Source organism: Chiloscyllium plagiosum, unplaced genomic scaffold (assembly GCF_037043375.1).
Source record: "Chiloscyllium plagiosum isolate Xiang-an unplaced genomic scaffold, Cpla_swu_hap1 HiC_scaffold_4, whole genome shotgun sequence".
In the NCBI taxonomy this organism is placed as follows: domain Eukaryota; kingdom Metazoa; phylum Chordata; class Chondrichthyes; order Orectolobiformes; family Hemiscylliidae; genus Chiloscyllium; species Chiloscyllium plagiosum.
The window spans coordinates 54,031,216-54,050,052 of NW_028270142.1; the positions used below are offsets into that span (position 1 = coordinate 54,031,216).

The following is an 18,837-nucleotide window of genomic DNA, read 5'->3' on the forward strand; positions in this document are numbered from 1 at the left end:
GAATCCAAAGTGATCCAAAGTGGAAGCCACTGAGAGAATCTTGAATTCTGGGGTGGATCTCATAAGTACGTTTGGAACAGGTCCATTGTACCTGTAATTGGGTGCTGAATCCAAGGCACCAGAATGTTGGACCAGTTCTAACAAAGTAGCAAAGCTCAGTGTGGGGCTTGTAGGAATAGAACAAATGCCAATCTTCAAATGTGGTTTGAATTACCACATTTATTCTAAGCAAGCATTGGTTCCTTTGAAATTCTCTCTAAACTGTGCACTTTTGATGTAAATGGGCCCAGAAATAGACTTCCCACTTTTTGCAATCAACACAAACATTATCCAATTTATAATTATCCACAGGGAATATGATTAAAATGTTTGCTTTAGAAAGCATATGCATCATGAGCTTAAATACACTGTGTACTGATGACTGATGTTATTGATATCATCAATTCTTCTTAGAGCATTCTAAAATCTACCGTCACTATTCTACTTATGGTGTTTGTGGTATGTTTAGATTTTTTGTGTTCTCCTCCACCTTCTTGATGGCTCAAACAAGACTATTTCATTTTTACTTTTATCTCAAGAATATCAAATGAATCACTCTCAATTTCCTAACTCTCCTGAGATATACAATTACTCCTATCACTTCTGGTCTTTGTGCTATCTTTATTACCCTTAATTTTAAAATAATTCCTACCTTCTGGGTGAGACATGATTCTGTAATCCTTATATCAGTAGCTTTCAGTGTTCTGATCACAGGGTTGAAATTCCCCTTTTAATGAGAAATGGGAGAGCGCCTGTTAATGGCCCACTAATGAGAATATTGGCAGAAATTACTTCTTTATGGACCCCGCCCTTCTGCAATCTGATTAATAGTTAATTATTGAGAATATGGGCATTTGGTGGTCTTTTGTCCGGAAAAGAAATATGATCCTCCAGTCCCAACAAAAAGATAGAATGCATTTTCCAACCAATGGTCTGCAAGTAAAAACAAGACTTACCACCAAATATTATCCAAAATGCACAAGCAAAAGGAATGTAAAACTCTCCGTAGAGAAAGAGGAACTTCAAGAGGTCAACGATAATTTTCCCAAGCATTACAATGAAAGGTCCCAGAGCTCTAAACAAGAAAATTGGCAACATTATGCAAAATCAAAACAAGAATGTGGGATGTTACAGTTCATTGGGATGAATAAGGTTGCCGCATACAGCTTGGGTAATGAGTGTCTAAATAGCGACAGAGAATCCAGGGATACCCATACATAAAATATCAACAATTGTAATGCAGGCCATAATAACCAAGTAATAAGAAGACAAACCAATGAGTAGGTTCATTTTGAGAACTATGGTATTGAAAAATAGAACAGATGTATGAAAGTCTGTTAATTTTTACATTCATTTTAGCATTGATTAGACCACCTTCAGAGTATTTATATAGTTCTAGTTTCCATACTGTAATAAAGGACCATGGGGTAAGAATTCACAAAAATGATAACAGAAGGACATTGGTAAGGCTACTTTTAGAATACTGCCTTCAATTCTGGTCTCCCTGCTATAGAAAATATGTTGTGAAACTTGAAAAGCTTCAGGAAAGATTTCAAAAGATGTTGCCAAGATTAAGGCTTTGAGCTATAGGGAGAGGCTAAATAGGCTGGGGGCCTTTGCCCTGGAGCATCGGAGGCTGAGGGATGACCTCATAGAGGTTTATAAAATTATGAGGGGCATGAATAGGGTGAATAGCCAAGTTCTTTACTCAGGATTGGGGAGTCCAAAACTAAAGAGCATTGATTTAAGGTAAGAGGGGAAAAATTTAAAAGGACCTGAGAGGCAACTTTATCATTCAGAGGGTGGTGTGTGTATGGAACAAGTTGCTAGAGGAACTGGTGAAGATGAGTACTGCGTTAAAAGGCATCTGGATGGGTATATGAATAGGAAGGGTTCAGAGGGAGATAGGCAAAATGCTGGCAAAAAGTACTAGACCAATTTAAGATATCTGGCTGGCATGGACTGAAAGGTCTATTTCTGTGCTGTATAAATCTATGACTCTAAGTGAGAGGATGTATTTATGTGCAAAGGCTGCACGATATGGGACTCTTTTCTCTACAAAAGCAAAAGCTGAGTTGTAACCTAATAGCCCAAATTATGAAGGAGTTTCATAAGACAGATGTTGAGATGCCTCACATTGGAGGACTCCTAACACAAGCTCCAAAAATATCAACTAATAATCAGAAAACCAGGAGAAACTTATTTACCAATAGGTTCCCAAGACTGTGGAACATGCTACAACAAAGGAAAATAGTATACAGAGCAACTTTGATTATCTGAACATCAATTATTCGACTTTCGGATTATACGAACAAGATCTCAAGGTCCCTTAAAAATGACATTAGGCAACTTAGCAAATCAGTTAAATATCATTATTGCAAGCATTGCCAGATAATGAGAAATATTTGGATAACCAGCATGCATAAATTGCCATTTGTTTACGATCAGATTAATTATCCAAATGATTAGTTACCTTACCAAAAACATCTCATTCGGATAATTGAGATTCTACTGTAGATGCAATTAAAGAGTAGTTGGAAAGCACAAAAAGGAGAAAGGGGGAGAAGGGCATGTTGGTGCTGATAGATGAAGAGAAGTCCTGGGACAGACGTGGAGGATAAACTCTGGCATTAGCTGGATGGCTGTTTGAAAACGTAGAGTAACAGTGTGGCTTCAATTCCCTCACCAGCTAAGGTTACCATGAAGGGCTCTCCTTCTCAATCTCTCTCCTTGCCTGAGACGTGATAACCCTCAGATTAAACCATCACCAGCCATCTCTCTATATTGAGACAGCATCCCGATGGTCCAGTAGGACTTTGGAGATTTTGCCCTTTTTAAAAGGTAAACTCAATGGAAATCTGTATATAGAAAAAGTAACTTTAAAAATAATGAATTCTTGATATAAAGCAGTTTATTGTTTCAAACAGTATCTGAGAATAAAAAAGTATTAGATAATAAGGAAAATGTCAAAGGTTAGGAAGAGACCTGGCTGCAAGTTATCTTTTGTCAGGGGGGTGGGAGGGTAGGAATTCAAACAGTTTTCATGCTTTAATGGGAAATATTCTCAAGTTTTAATAACTTTTTATATTTAGTTGCTACTGGCAACAATGTACCACATTTCTAACATACGTTCACATTTAAAGAAGTGGATAGTAGTTTTATATTCACATTTATTATGGATGAAAGGCCCTTAACCCAAAATTTTAAATCTGTTTCACCCTCCATAAATGCAGCCTAACTTGCGTATGTTTTAGATTTCAAGCATCCACGAAATTTGGGTTGGATTTGGGTGGATGGAAGGCAATCAGAGAGGAATGGGGCCTTGGCACAGAGATAGAGTATTTCTGTGGGCCACAGAGAAACACTCAATGTTTTGGAGCAACTTCATGCGATCCATTTGAACATCCCATAATCCTTAGGGTCTGCTGCAACTGGATGAAGCATGTATAACACAAGCTCCAACCATTACTACATGAACTTCACACTCAGGTCATGGCAAAAGGAACAGAGCTCCAACTGCATATTTAAAGGAGCCTAATATGTATTGATAGGCACCTGGACAACCATTAGCTGCTGAAGTCACAATGGCATCCAGTGCAGTTTTGGCCCTGATCAGTCCCAGCAGATTCTGGTGTCAAATTTTGTGCATTTCATAGAGGCTATAATTATATTTTCTTCCCCAGTACGAAACATCAGTAATGCCTCAGAAGATTATAAATTTGTATGCAGGAAATCAGAACTAAAATCAGAAAATGTCACAAGAAGATCTTGCAACATTTGCAGAACGAGAGAGAGGGAGAAAGAAAGAATCAGCTATTCACCCACGCAATCTGCGTTAAGACATTGGTGGAATAGAGTTCCCATGCCAGATCTCTTTACTTGCTAAAGATTTCAGCATGCACATAACTTATGCATTTGGTGCAAATTAAATTTTCATGATCAGATGTGATGAAGGTACTTCCTTTCAGTGAAACAAAGCTAACCAAGCATGAATCACCTTGCATACTCATTACCTCTTAGCTCAATAACACAGCTGACAAAAATAAGAAACAATTGACCTTGTGGAGAATTGTACATCTTGCAATGTAAATTATCTTTGCTCCAGAAAGTAATGCTGGCTATGGAATAGCTTATAGTTGTTTTGAGTTCTCAAGGCAATAATCTGGCCTATACTGTGACTTTATTGAAATATTGCAATTCTTAGCCATTAGAGGTCACATAACAGCAAATCAGAAGGCAAATTGATACAATTCCATTTTTATCCCAAACATCCCCCTTTCATAACATGAAAATAGAAATAAATTGCATCCATTATCATGTTCATTTTGAGTTACCTCATATACATGATTCTATTTACAAATTAACAGCTCACTATTCTCATTAGTCCCCATACAGACATTACGTACATAGTTTTTAAATTGTGTTGGCCTCTTAATCATATGTGTGCACATTATGATTGTATGTGTCAGTTGCATCATTCCCACATTATTTGTTGTTGCTGCAGTACCTGTTATTCAATTTCTACTTTTGAAGTGGAGGGGTTGAGGGCGGGGGGGGGGACGGGGACGGTCGGGAGGTGTGGTGGTGCCGGGTGGCAGGGATGGTGGAATCTGTGAACTGTGCAGGTAATGGGTGAACACCTTGCCGATGGATCATGTGCAGTTGAGGAACAACTTCTCCTGATGTGTGTATGTGCCTATGATGGGGTGTGACAGCATATCTGGTTGTTCATTGTGTTTGATTGAGGTGATGGGGTTGCTTTATACATGTCTCAAGTTTCTACTTGGGCTGATTCTTGTTGACATTGTTGAAAGTTTGTGTCTTGACTTTCATTTGTCAAAATACTTTGGGCCTCAATAGCTTTTTTGCTATTAAAAGAAAGTTTTGTGGCAGTGTGACATAGCTCTCCATGCCTTCAGTAGGTATGTTTTCTTTCGCTGAGGATTGCCTCTGTATTCAATTTGTTTGATTTTTTAAAATTTTTCCTTCAGTAATTTTCATGTGCTATCAGCTTTTCCATTTGATTGGGGCGAGTGTGGACAGGACGTGCAGCATTGAATTTCCCAATCCTTTATGAGGGGTGGATACTTCACTTATGAACTGAAGGGCCATTGTCATAATCAAAATGATGCGAATGCCATAATAGCTGAAATGCATTTTCAGACATTCAGTAATAACAGCTGTAATTGTTGAGGTCAACTAGGTCATCTCCCAGCAGTCAGAATAACAGTCTATGTGACAGGGTAATGAGTTCCCATGAGAATGAAGAGATCTACTGCTGTGTCACCAATAGCTCTCTAGCTTGCTTAGCTTGTTACTCATTACTGGCTGATGCAAGCCTTGATTTTGTTGCTTATGTTTGGCTGGTAGAGCACATTTTTTGCTTTCCTCAAGCTTGACTCAATCCGTTGATGGCTTGCACTGATACACTTTAGCATTTCTGCTCTCAATTAGTTCGGGATAATGACTTTATTTCATTTGCACAGTAGGCCATCTTGGGCTATCAATTCATCTCTTTATGTTCAACGCACTCATATGGCAACAGATGGTACCTTGCTTCTTTTCAGACCATCATTTCATCTCTCTTTCTATCAAAACGTGGAGAATTAAATCTTGTTCAATAAGTTACTTGATTTGAGAAAGATATTTGTTTCAGATTCAATTTTGCTGAGCCTGATTTTTTTGGGCTAAGTTCTAATTCTAGGCAAAAGTGAGGATTGCAGATGCTGGAAACCAGAGTCTAGATTAGAGTGGTGCTGGAAAAGTACAGCAGGTCAGGCAGCATCCGAGGAGCAGGAAAATCGACGTTTCAGGCAAAAGTCCTTCATCAGGCTCGAGAGATGTGCAATAACATTTCTGAACAGATTAGTTAGAAAATATTTATAAGAGCTCTCTAAGTTCTAATTCTGTCAACTTGAGGATTTTTTGCTGCAAGTGAGATTTTACACTGAAGCACCCCATGTCATCACCCTTATCTGAATCTGTCCCCATCTTACTACATGTCATTCCTGGAACAGCTCACCATCCAGCTCTCCATTCTGCCAAAAGACCAGCATTGTTGGCATCCACATCATGTTTAAAAGACCACTGTGCACCCAGATGAGCACTGGCATTCTGAGTTTGTCCTGCTTAGCGATGGACAAACCATGTGAAGTTGTCAGAGCAGGGGAAGATGGTGCCACAATGCTCTGACAAGGTCATGGAGGTCGTGGCCTAGGAAGTGGTGCATAGGAGGAACATCCTTTTCTCTCCCTAGAGGACTGGCAAAGGAGGCAATTACTCCAGACCCTGGCTGCCGCATCCAAGGTCATCACTGGATTTGTGCAGTCTCCACTATTCAGACAAACAGCCAACAGCACCACAAGAAGACCAATGACGTTCTCCACTGCGCCAGGACAAATGCCACACTCCTTCTCTGCCTCCTCACAATCACAGCGTTCCACTACACCTATTCCACTCACTGAGTAAGAACTATTTTTCATTCCAGTGCAAATTTCACAGTAACAGCATTATCAGGGTCATTCATTGCAATTCATTTCTAACCATTGTCTACAATGCCTTCAATACCAGCAGAAAGTCCACAACCTTGACAGAGAGATAGCCAGCTCCACTGTACTCTCTCAGGACTTGGCTTCATGGAATACTCAGAAAGACTGGTTCTTACAACTAACCAACAGCTCAGATAATGACAACATTGGATTGGTACTGAAGCTATCCAGGGTTACTGTATTGGGATCTCTTGACTCTATACTGTCTCCCCTGATTTGACTGAACTGTTGACAACCATGAAAAGCTTCTTGAGTTGGGTCTGTGATAAACAGCAAGGTAAGACAAATGTGATACGAGCCTAGTATTTCAGGCTGGTAAGGTGGGGATCTAAGGTGTGAGAAGGCAAGGCAGAGATGTTTCAATGTTTCCAGGTAAAGTTAAGGTGAGACAGTCAATAAGTAGTTCCAAAATGCAGCCTAGTCCAATATGAGAGTTTAATGTCTTTGCTACAGCCTTTCAATGAGAGGTACCATTGCAGCTTTAAAGTGCAGAAGTGTCTCAAAGTGGCATGTTCACCTGGAGAGGCTGCCAGTTATCCAATGACAGTATTTTTGAGAGGCATGGGGAGGTGGGAGTAGAAACTATAGGGTAGTGGGGGAAGGAAGAGACTGGTGTGTTGACAATTAGCCCCAAAGGAGGTCTGTTCCCCAGCCCAAAACCAACTTTAGCAGCTGAAGTGGTTATTTGAGGACCTCTCCCTGCCATTGTTAAAGTAGCAGCATGGTCTAAAGTAGCAGCCTGAACTGACCTGCAGTGGCATGGGCAGCAGCAGCTGAAGAAGTCAGAAGTGATTGCATTAGCATTTTAATCAGTGTGGACAAACCACTGAGGCAGCTTAGAGGGAAAATTGAATCAGGAATGAGACAAGGTCCTGAAGTGACCATTCAAGACCAAGGTCCTGAAGGGTGGCACGTGGCTCAGTGGTTAGCACTGCTGCCTCACAGCGCCAGGGACCTGGGTTCGATTCCAGCCTTGGGTGACTGTATGGATTATGCACGTTCTCCCTGTGTCTGTGTGGGTTTTCTCCAGGTGCTTCTGTTTCCTCCACAATCCAAAAAGATGTGCAGGTTAGGTGAATTGGCCATGTAAAATTATCCATGTTAGGTGCATTAGTCAGAGGTAAGTATGGGGAATGGGCCTGGATGGGTTACTTTTCAGAGGGTCAGTGCGGATTTGTTGGGCCGAAGGGTCTGTTTCCATACTGTAAGTAATCTAATCTAATTGGCCATCTAAAGATCTCAGTTGGCCCAAGGGATAGCACCCTCCCCCCCCCCCCCCCTGCTGCACCCTGTAAAACATCAGATATGTAAGGGCTGGACTTGTAGATGGCAGGCAGACCACCCATTGGACTTTGATAGCCCTCATGTCTTCAAACACGTCAGCAGGAGCACAGAACATTCAGCCCAATGTCAATCACAGAATTACTGCAGCAAATTTCAAATCTGAATTTCTTAATAATCCAAAAATGTGCAGGTATGGTGAATTGGCTATGCTAAATTGCCCATAGTGTTAGGTGAATTAGTCAGAGGGAAAGGGGTTTGGGTGGGTTACTCTTCGGAGGGTCGGTGTGGACTTGTTGGGCTGGAAGGCCTGTTTCCACACTGTAGGGAATCTAATCTAATCTAACCTAAATTGGAATGCATAAAATTCACTAATATTAGCTTACATTTTATGGAATGTGTATCGTAGTACAGGAAGTAGGCAAGAAACATTGTAATCTGGAAAAATCTTTTATCTGAGGGACAAAAAAAGGTGGCGCATACCTGATAGCTCGAACATGCTTCATGAGCCGAAGCCAAAGGAATATAATAGTCACAGCAAATAGTCGAATATGTGCAACATGAATGAACTCGCTTTGTGTTACCAGATCAACAACATGAGTTGCTATTAGAGCAAACAGCAGCAGATAAACCATCCAGTCAAACAAATTCCTGGAAAAACAATAGCAACACATGTCAATAACAATAAGTATGAGCAAATTCAGATAGTACTCAACATCTATGCACTAACAATGCTTTACAGCAGAGACAGTTTCAGCCCTATTCTCTCTAATTTTAATCCAAATCATATTAACTGCCTGAGGCAGCGATCTCTCCATTAGAGAGAGAAAATTGGAGACAATGATACTTGGGACAGTATCTCCAGTCCTCATGAGCCAGTTATAGAAGACATTGGCAGCATTATACACTGCACCGATCCTTTGTTGCCTAAATTCACTCAGACCGGGACAGGGGAGTATTGTGTGCAGTTTTGGTCTCTCTATCCAAGGAATGATATTCTGGCTATGGGGTCAGTGCAGCAAAGGTTTACCAAACTGATCCCTGGATTGGCAGGATTGATGTAGAAAGTGGGACTGGATTAATTAGGGCTATATTCATTGGAGTTCAGAAGAATGAGGGGGTAGCTCATAGAAATATTCAAAATTCTAGCAGGACTAGGCAGGGTAAATACAGGAAGGATATTCTTGATGACTAGGGAGTCCAGAGCCAGGGATCACAGTAGAAGGATCTGGGTATTGGCATTTAAGACTAAGTGAGGAGAAATTTCTTCACTTAGGGAGTGGTGAATCTGAGGAATTTTCTGACGCAGAAAATAATTGAGGCCAAAACATAGAACATTTCCAAAAAGGAGTTAAATGTAGTTCCGAGGTCTAGAGGGATCAAAGAGTGTCTGGACGAAGTGGGAACAGAGCACCGGGTTGGATGATCAGCCATGATCATATTAATGGGTGGACCAGACTTAAAGGGCCAAATGGCCAATCCTTGTTCCTGGATGCTTTGATATATGATTACTAAACCATTGAACATATCAAATAAAGACAAATAAAGAAGTTGCATTTATACAGTGCCCTTCACTATTTCAGCTTGCCCCAAGACACTTTACAACCAATGAAGTAGAGAATGTGGGGAAATAAATAGTGACATCTTGAAAAATGTCCATATTACAAAGGAGAAGGTGCTGGATGTCTTAAAATGCATAAAGGTGGATAAATCCCCAGGATCCGATCAGAAGTACCCTAGAACTCTGTGGGAGGTTTGAGAAGAGATTGCTGGGCCCCTTGCTGAGACATTTGTATCATCAATAGCCACAGGTGAGTTGCTGGAAAACTGGAGGTTGGCTAATCTGGTGCCACTGTTTAAGAAAGGCGGTAAGAAAAAGCTAGGGAACTACAGACCATGAGCCTGACATCGGTGGTGGGAAAGTTGTTGGAGGGAATCCTGAGGATGTGGAAAGGCAAGGACTGATTACGAATAGTCAACATGGCTTTATGCATGGGAAATCGTGTCTCACGAACTTGATTGAGTTTTTGAAGAAGTAACCAAGAGAATTGATGAGGGCAGAGCAGTGGACATGATCTCTGTGGCCTTCTGTCAGGCATTCAATAAGGTTCCTCATGATAGACTGGTTAGCAAGGTTAGATCACATGGAATACAGAGAGAACTAGATGTTTGGATACAGAACCGGCTTGAAGGTAGAAGACAGAGGGTGGTGGTGGAGAGTTGCTTTTCAGACTATAGGCCTGTGACCAGCGGTGTGCCACAAGAATTAGTACTGTTGCACTGCTTTTTGTCATTTATATAAATGTTTTGGATGTGAACATGGTTAGTAAGTTTGCAGATGACATCAAAATTCGATGTTTAGTGGTCAGCAAAGAAAGTTACCTCAGAGTACAGTGGGATGAGGAGTGGCAGATGGTGTTTAATTTAGATAAATGTGAGATACTGCATTTTGGAAAGGCAGATCAGGGCAGGACTTATACACTTGATGCTGGGGAGTGTTTCTCAACAAAAGTACCTTGAAGTGCAGGTACATTGTTCCTTGTGGAGTCACAGGTAGATAGGATAGTGAAAAAGGCATTTAGTATACTTGCCTTTGTTGGTCAGTGCATTGAGTATATGAGTTGGGAAGTCATGTTGCAGCTGTACAGGATGTTGGTTAGGCCACTTTTGGAATATTGCGTGCAATTCTGGTCTCCGTGCTATTGGAAGAATGTTGTGAAACTTGAAAGGGTTCAGAAAGATTTACAAGGATGTTGCCAGAGTTGTAAGGTTTGAACTAGAGGGACAGGCTGAATAGGCTAGGGCTGTTTTCTCTGAAGTGTCAGGAGCTGAGAGGTGACCTCAAAGGTTTATACAATCATGAGGGGCATGGATAGAATGAAGAGACAAAGTATTTTCCCTGGGGCGGGGGAGTACAAAACTAAAGGAAGTAGGTTTAAGGTGAGAGGGAAAAGGTTTAAAAGGAGCCTAAGGGGCAATCTTTTCACACAGAGGTGGTGCATGTAGGGAATGAGCTGCCAGATGAAGTTGTGGAAGCTGGTATATCTACATTTAAAAAGCATCTCGATGGGTATCTGAATAGGAAGGGTTTAGAAGGATATGGGCCCAATGCTGACAAATAGGAATAGATGTTTTAGGATATCTGATCGGCATGGATGAGCTGAACCATGCTGCATACCTCTATGACTCTAAGTACTTTTAAGTATAGTCACTGTAGTAATAAAGAGAGCTCAGTAGCCAATGCACACAGTGAGCTCCCACAAACAGCAATGAAATAAATAATCAAAATGTCTCTTTTAGTTGTGTTATTTGAGGGATAAATGTTCCCAGGATTAGTGATTTTTGAGAAGATTTGTAGCTCAGGTTGATAATATTGATGTAAGTTAGTTCGCTGATCTGGAACTTCAGAGGTTTCATCACCATGACCATTAGTGAGAGCCTCCGGTGGTATGTCCCACCTCTCTATTTATAGGTCTTGGTTCCTTAAAGTAGGTGATGTCATTTCCATGGAAGATAGATGGGGTTTAAATTGCTGTGTTAGTCAGCTTGCGGATGTCAGATGTAGTGGACAGTAAGAAGGTTACCTCGGAGTACAACGGGATCTTGATCAGATGGGTCAATGGGCCGAGGAGTGTCAGAGGGAATTTAAATTAGATAAATGCGAGGTGCTGCATTTTGGAAAAACAAATCAGAGCAGGAATTATACACTAAATGGTAAGGTCCTAGGGAGGGTTGCTGGACAAAGATACCTTGGTTCATAGCTCCTTGAAAGTGGAGTCGCAGGTTGATAGGATAGTGAAGAAGACATTTGGTATGCTTTCCTTTATTGGTCAGAGTATTGAGTACAGTAGTTGGGAGGTCATGTTGCAGCTGTACAGGACATTGGTTAGGCCACTGTTGGAATATTGTGTGCAATTCTGGTCTCCCTGTTATATGAAGGATGTTGTGAAACTTGAAAGAGATCAGAAAAGATTTACAAGGATGTTGCCAGTGTTGGAGGATTTGAGCTATGCGGAGAGGCTGAATAGGCCGGGGCTGTTTTCCCTGGAGCATCAGAGGCTGAGGGGTGACCTTATAGAGGTTTACAAAATCACGAGGCGCATGGATAGGATAAATAGACAAGTTCTTTTCCCTAGGGTGGAGGAGTCCAGATCTAGAGGGCATAGGTTGACGGTGAGAGGGGAAAGTTATAAAAGAGACCTAAGAGGCAACTTTTTCCACACAGAGAGTGGTACGGTATGGAATGAGTGCCAGAGGAAATGGTGGAGGCTGGTACAATAGCATCAGTTAAAAGGCATTTGGATGGTTATATGAATAGGAAGGGTTTTGAGGGATATGGTCTGGGTGCTGGCAGGTGGGACTAGTTGGCATGGACAAGTTGGACTAAAGGGTCTGTTTCCATGCTGTACATCTCTATGACTATGACTCTATGGAGTTTCAATTAGAATGGCAGGCCTCAAGGAATTCTCATACAAGTCTTTGTTTCGTTTGTCCTAGGATGTGTGTATCGGCCCAGTCAAAATGGTGTCCTTCTTTGTCTATATGTATGGAAACTAGTGATAGTGGGCCATGTCTTTTGGTGGCTAGTTGGTGTTCATGTATCCTTGTGGCAAGCTTCCTGCTTGTTTGTTCAATGTAGTATTTATTTACAGTTCTTGCATGGTATTTTGTAAATATCATCCACCTTAAAAAAACCAAATCTATAAATAGAGAGGCGGGACATCCCACCAGCGCTCCACTGAAGGGTCTCACTGACGATGTTACCTATTACCTAGTTATAGTGACAAAACATCTGAAAACAAACCTTTCAGCTTAGCGAGCTAACCTACAGCCATCGTTACCAGGATGTTGATACAGATCACATGTCCTTTTCTGATTTGCAAATGAAAATGCAACCATATTAAATTTAACAATTGTCAATCTTTCCCTTTTCTGTATGCCTGTCAAGTAATACCCCATTTTCCAAATCTCCAGCTCAAGCAGGACGATGAATCTTTCCAAGCCCCACTCATCTGCACAGACTATCAGGGACAATTCCCTTTTACTTCACTGTTTAAGTGATAATTAAAGAGATCCCTGCTCACTTTTCTCTCTTCGTCCAGGTAATTGGACCAAAACTAGCAAACATTCTCCTTTTAGGAGAAACAACAAGGGAAGATGGAGTACTCATATTATCACTGGACTTGGAATTTAAATTCCATTAATAAAATGTGGAATGAAAAGTAATAATGATCATATAATTGTCATGGGATTGTTGTAAAAATCCCTCTGGTTCACTAATGTCTTTCAAAGGGTGGAAATCTGTCATTCATACCTGTTCTGACCTTGATGCAAATGCCACATGATTACCTCTTAACTGCCCTCCAAAACTCAGTTTAAGGGTAATTAGGGATGGGCAACAAATACTTTGACAGGGATGTGCACAAACTATGAAAGAATGAAAAAAAGATGCTGAGAGAAGATGCTAATTGATTTGAGAGTCCAAATTGCTGCAGCTTCCCTATTAGTGTTGTTCTTAAATGAAATTAGTTACAACAGTTAGATAACTAACTATAATATTTAAGTCAATTTCTGCTGATACTCTCTCCACTTAATTAAAAATGTTCAAAAAGTATGGTCAGGAGAGTAGCTGGAACAGTCACGAGCACAATGACATGTTTGTTTGTGAACAGTTAAACTCCTACAATTCAGATTGTTTCAACCCCACAACACATCAATACTTGTGACTATGCTGTGAAATTTTTCAGCTTAACTAACCTGAAAGCACAAATAATTAATTAATGTATCTGTGTCAGAAGAAAGCGTGTCTACATATCTGGGGTCATTTTAACCTGATACACTTAGCGAAAAATGGGTGGGAAGGCTGTTAAACACATACAGGTTGTATCCCTGCTCACTGTTTGGCCATTTCCAATGACAACCAACAAGGACCTGCAAATTGATGAGGTGCCAGCCTAAAGATGATGGAATCTTCATAAATTTATGCAAATTGGAGTGCTATTTCAGAGTGTTTGTAGTACAAATTGTAATCATTTGCCGCTCAGAATTGAAATCAAGGACTGACATACTTCAAATCACATGGCTTTCCATTTGAAATAAGCTTATGTTTCGACCACTTAACTCAGGACACCGCTCAAAATGATGACAGCTTCAGCACAAATATAAATAGGGTAGTATGTCACCCTTTGCTATTTTCAGCTGCTGCTGTCCCATTTACACCTGGGCCCTATTATCATTCAAATACTCTGGAATTGACTGGGAATTGGGAATCACATTAATAACCAACACATGCGTATTGTGAAATTCACAAAGTTTTAATCAACAGCATTACCAAAAATCTCTAAAATAGTGGGGATGCAATTCGTCCAGTCCAGCCAGCTGTTTCTTTAGATATGACTCCTCCTATCAGTCAAGAAAAAAAAATTGTATAGGATAATCAGTATTTGTAAACTGATGCATCTAGTTCGAGCAGAAAGAATGGAATTGTTAATGGATGATATTTCAATTATGAATTAAGTTTGGAGTAGCAAAACAATATACCCATGAAAACAAAGGCAAAAGAAAATATGTATTGATATGCTAGGCATCATGATTCTACTAAAAAAAATTTACTTTTCAATAAATTTACTTAGCCCGTTGTACATTGATAACTTTTTCTAATCTTTTGGCAACTGGTCTAATGTAGACAGTAGCATCATTCAACAGCTTTGCTGTGGAATAAATGTTTTAAACCTAATCAAGACACCACAAGTTAAGATTTATATTATCAGATGTAAAGGTGAAAGGATTGCTACCTTTGGAGCTTAGTAAAGTACTTCATTGTATAAAACTTGCCAATGGTGTTGCAAGTGTTAAATAAAATACTTAACAAGAACTGAATTTTCCCATTTCAAAAAAATTGAGAGAAAATTACAAGTTATATTTTACTGTTCAAGATGCTGTTTCTCCATACAAAACTTATGCAGTCATTTTATCTACCTCTGGCCATCTTGGGTGACACAGGTTGAGGTCCTTCATTATTTCCTTGCTTTTCCAATCCTTCCAGAAACTAAACTTCACGTTTGAAGAATGGATTTCAATAAATTCTTCTACAAGCTGATAGCCAGTAAGTCCAATTGCTATGACAGCAAGAAGAATTTTCCACCAATCCTGTATTTATATAACGTAAGAGAAAGAAGATAACCTCAAAAGGAACAAGAGACTAAGAATTTAGCATTTCATATTCTTCAGCTAGGACTTTCTACCCCATATTTTTATGATTTCTGAATCCACATGTTAAGTGCGATGTTGGTACTCTTCTATATCATTAACACTCTTATAGATTTTATTTTAATTCAAGCTGTTCAGATAGACGTCTGGAGATAGTATGACTTAAACCCAGGCTTCTTAGCCCAGAAGTAGGGACACTACTACGGTGCCCTGAGAGCCCCCACATTCTTACATGGTGTGATTAAGTATGTGCACTCCAACAAAGTCTACTTCTCGATGATAAATTATCATATCCACCATTCTCCATCTTATGTCTTAGATAATCTTCATTGGTGTTCATTAATCTCCATTGATCCAGCTAATCTTCTTTGAATGCTGTGAGCAAATTATTGAATGGTTGTAGAATAACTGAGTCTGACCATTTGAAGGGGCTGAATTAACGTACACTTTTGAAATGACATTTTTAGCACGGGCAGTTCCACTATTTGGCTCAAAATTCTCCCAGCCAATTCCTCCCAATTAACACTGAGGTTAAAAGTAATATTTCAAAATTAAATGAGAATGGGTTGTAGGTAGAAAAGGAATGTCAATCAGAATTTAATATCTATGCCTGATTTTAAAAAGTATTATTTAATACTTTAAATTTTAGACTTTTTGGGTGAACAATCACGGTCAAGAGCCAAGATCCACAGGTCAGATCACAATAATAGGTTTGAAAAGCAAAACAAAAATGAAGTAAATTGGACAGCCAAGAGTGATACCTCTGATAAAATGGGCCCTTGATCAAATGGGCCAATGGGCTGAGGAATGGCAGATGGAGTTTAATTTAGATAAATGTGAGATGCTGTATTTTGGAAAGGCAAATCAGGGCAGGACTTAAGGTCCTGGCGAGTGTTGCTGAGCAAGGAGATCTTGGAGTGTAGATTCATAGTGGAGTCACAGGTTAGTAAAGAAAGCATTTATTATGCTTGCCTATATTGGTCAATGCATTAAGTGTAGGAGTTGGGAGGTCGTGTTGCAATTGCACAGGACATTGGTTTGGCCAATATTCGAATCCTGTGTTCAGTTCTGCTCTCCTTGCTAAGGGAGGATGTTGTGAAACTTGAAAGGGTTCAGAAAATATTTATAAGGACATGCCAGGATTGGAGTGTTTGAACTATAGGGAGAGGCTGAATAGGCTTTGAGTATTTCCCCTGGAGTGTCAGGGGCTGAAGGATGACCTTAATAGGAAGGGTTTAGAGGGATAAGGGCCAAATTCTGGCAAATGGGATTAGATTAATTTAGGATATCTGGTTGACATGGATGAATTGGACAAAGGGGTCTGTTTCCATGCTGTACAGGTCTATGAGTCTAATTGATAAAAAAGAGACTTGAATCCATAAGAATCTGGTAATTTATAGCCTGCATGAGACAAAATTGTGAAAACTACCAGTTAATTCCTTAAAGCTCAACTGGTTCATGAATGTTCTTCAGAGAAAGGAATCTGTCAGTTCTACTTCGCTCGGTGTGCATGGAAAATCACTTTCATCCTCGGTGCATGACATTAAAGGTTTTGAAGATCTTCTGAAAGGTTTAGTAAGCCTCCCAGTTGAAAATATTCATGGCAAGTACCAGCAATACCACTTTATGGAAATTCAGAACTTGCAATAAATATAATCTTGCCAGTGTTACTCACTTGGCAAAGACAATTTCAAAAAAACTGCTAGAATTAGTCTGATTCTTGTCAAAGAAACAAAAAACTTGTGAAGGGTATGGACTTCATTTCCTAGATTTTACTTTCCCCTTCCAGCATATTTTAACAGTGTAGCATGTGGCCTATCCCCCCACCATATTCCCACCCATGACTAGCCTATCTCCCATTTGACAAAGTGGCAGTAAACATCAGGTGTACCATTCGCCATTGGACATGTTTAGACTTTTTAGTGGCCAATGACAGGCCATCAAAATGTCCTTATTTCCTCTCTGCCACTATTTTACCTGTGGTGCAGGAAGGCTCAGGACAAGGAGTGGCCTTGCAGCTGTGTACATGGACTACTGTCTGGAAAAAAGTAGAGGGGGATCATTCCCTTTGGGATCCCATATAGCCAGTGGAGTAACAGACCCCTCCATTCTCAAGATTCTACCCTTACTTTCAAATCTCCCTCTGGCTTCGAAAACCTGGAGTCCTGACTTCCTTGTGAGGTATGGATCTGGAAGCATCTAATAGGATTAAGATTTCTAATAAGCACCATTCATTGTCAGGCAGATGTCTTGGAAGAGTAAAGTTATGTCACCCATGGTTTGGTCCTCCCACCACTCTTTATCATAACATAAACCCAATATTTGTAACTAGTTAATCGTTGCAGGGAAACAAATTATAACTTGTTCATTTTATAAGACTTCTTCACTAGACTAGAAGGTGACTACCCTCACAGATAAACTAGATAATATAGGCCCCTAAAGAATCCACATATTTGGAAGGTACAGAAGGCACCATACACAGTGATCAGAATAGAATATGAAAATTTAATTGAGCAGCATCAGTCCCAATGAAGTGCAAAGCACATTGATTTTGTTAGAAAGAGAAACTTTATTTTGCATTTTTCTTGCATTTTGTACTGGTTAACAAAATGCATGTTTGTAGATCTAACCAGTTATGAGGCTAATATAAGTCTCCAAAAGGCATGTTTTGTTGTAAAGAGCAAAACTATTCTGTTTCAGTATAAGTGGAAATGTTGAAGTTCTATTTGTAATTAGAGAATTTGATGAAGTACAGAATACCAGTGAGAAAGATGACGCAAGTGTGGGACTATGAAAGACATGGTGGTTGTTGGATGGACTTGTAAAAGGTAAAAGAATTGCCTCTTTGAAGAATAGAAAAAAACAGGGTTTCCATTATGTTATTAAAGGACATGACTGATTGAAGTAGTGATTCAACTAGTGTACTACAAGAAGAATGAAAATTGTGTACACTGATCGCATACACTCTGCAAAATGTTAGTGATTGTGCAGTGAATTATTTAGCAAATAAGTGAACAGGGTAAGATAATGAATGGAGAATCCTATACCTTAGGAGAAGAAATAGACTGGAGTAGAGAATAGAACCCTGATAATTTTTTGAACAAAGTGAAGAAAAGGACTTTGATATTTCCTATTGCAGCTGGTCAGAGATGCTATTACACGTATGGAGATGGTGAGACCCAAATTCAGGACTCCTGTTTCAGAGGTAGGGTCATTACTACTGTACCACAACAACTGATGAGAAATATACTGTTAAGATTCAAATACAGGATCTTCTGTTTACAAGGCAGATGTTTTAATCTACTAATCCATGGTGCCACCCAAGAAAAAGACTTAATGATTTTAACTCCTCCTGCCTGATAGAATGGAATGGTAGGGCAGCAACATTTGAACTAAAGTTAAAGCCACACTCAACACCTATTTATACCATCAATATTTGAGTGAGGGTTCTCACATCAGGGTCCTAGATGCAACTTTGAAGAATTATTAGGTGGGCATGAACTGCACAAGGGCCTCTTCTTGAATGACCTAACCAATTGCCCTCAAAAGGCCACTGAAATTAATCTGATAGATTTTTGTGCAATGTGAAGTATATGAATGCTTTCACTAGCCTCCTAAAACATTATGTAGGGTAGCCTCTGACCCTCCACATTCATCTGCACTGCCCCATCATTGGGATTTCATTGCTCTCTCCTCCAAGAATAACATTTCCACATTGATGGGCCCACTACCTCCCAATTGGCAAGTTACCTTGAGTTTC

At 39.9% G+C, this 18,837-nt stretch overlaps 1 protein-coding gene across 1 annotated transcript in view; it reads right to left on the reverse strand.

The window, feature by feature from the left end:
* The window catches only part of LOC122549582 (uncharacterized), a 104,996-nt gene that overhangs the window by 24,825 nt on the left and 61,334 nt on the right, over positions 1 to 18,837 (reverse strand). The window contains exons 12-15 of the mRNA XM_043689416.2: positions 14,847 to 15,017; positions 14,200 to 14,270; positions 8,352 to 8,519; positions 996 to 1,114 (exon numbers count right to left, since the gene is read on the reverse strand). Of these exons, the coding sequence (XP_043545351.2) occupies positions 996 to 1,114; positions 8,352 to 8,519; positions 14,200 to 14,270; positions 14,847 to 15,017 (529 nt within the window). The remainder of the gene's footprint in view (positions 1 to 995; positions 1,115 to 8,351; positions 8,520 to 14,199; positions 14,271 to 14,846; positions 15,018 to 18,837) is intronic.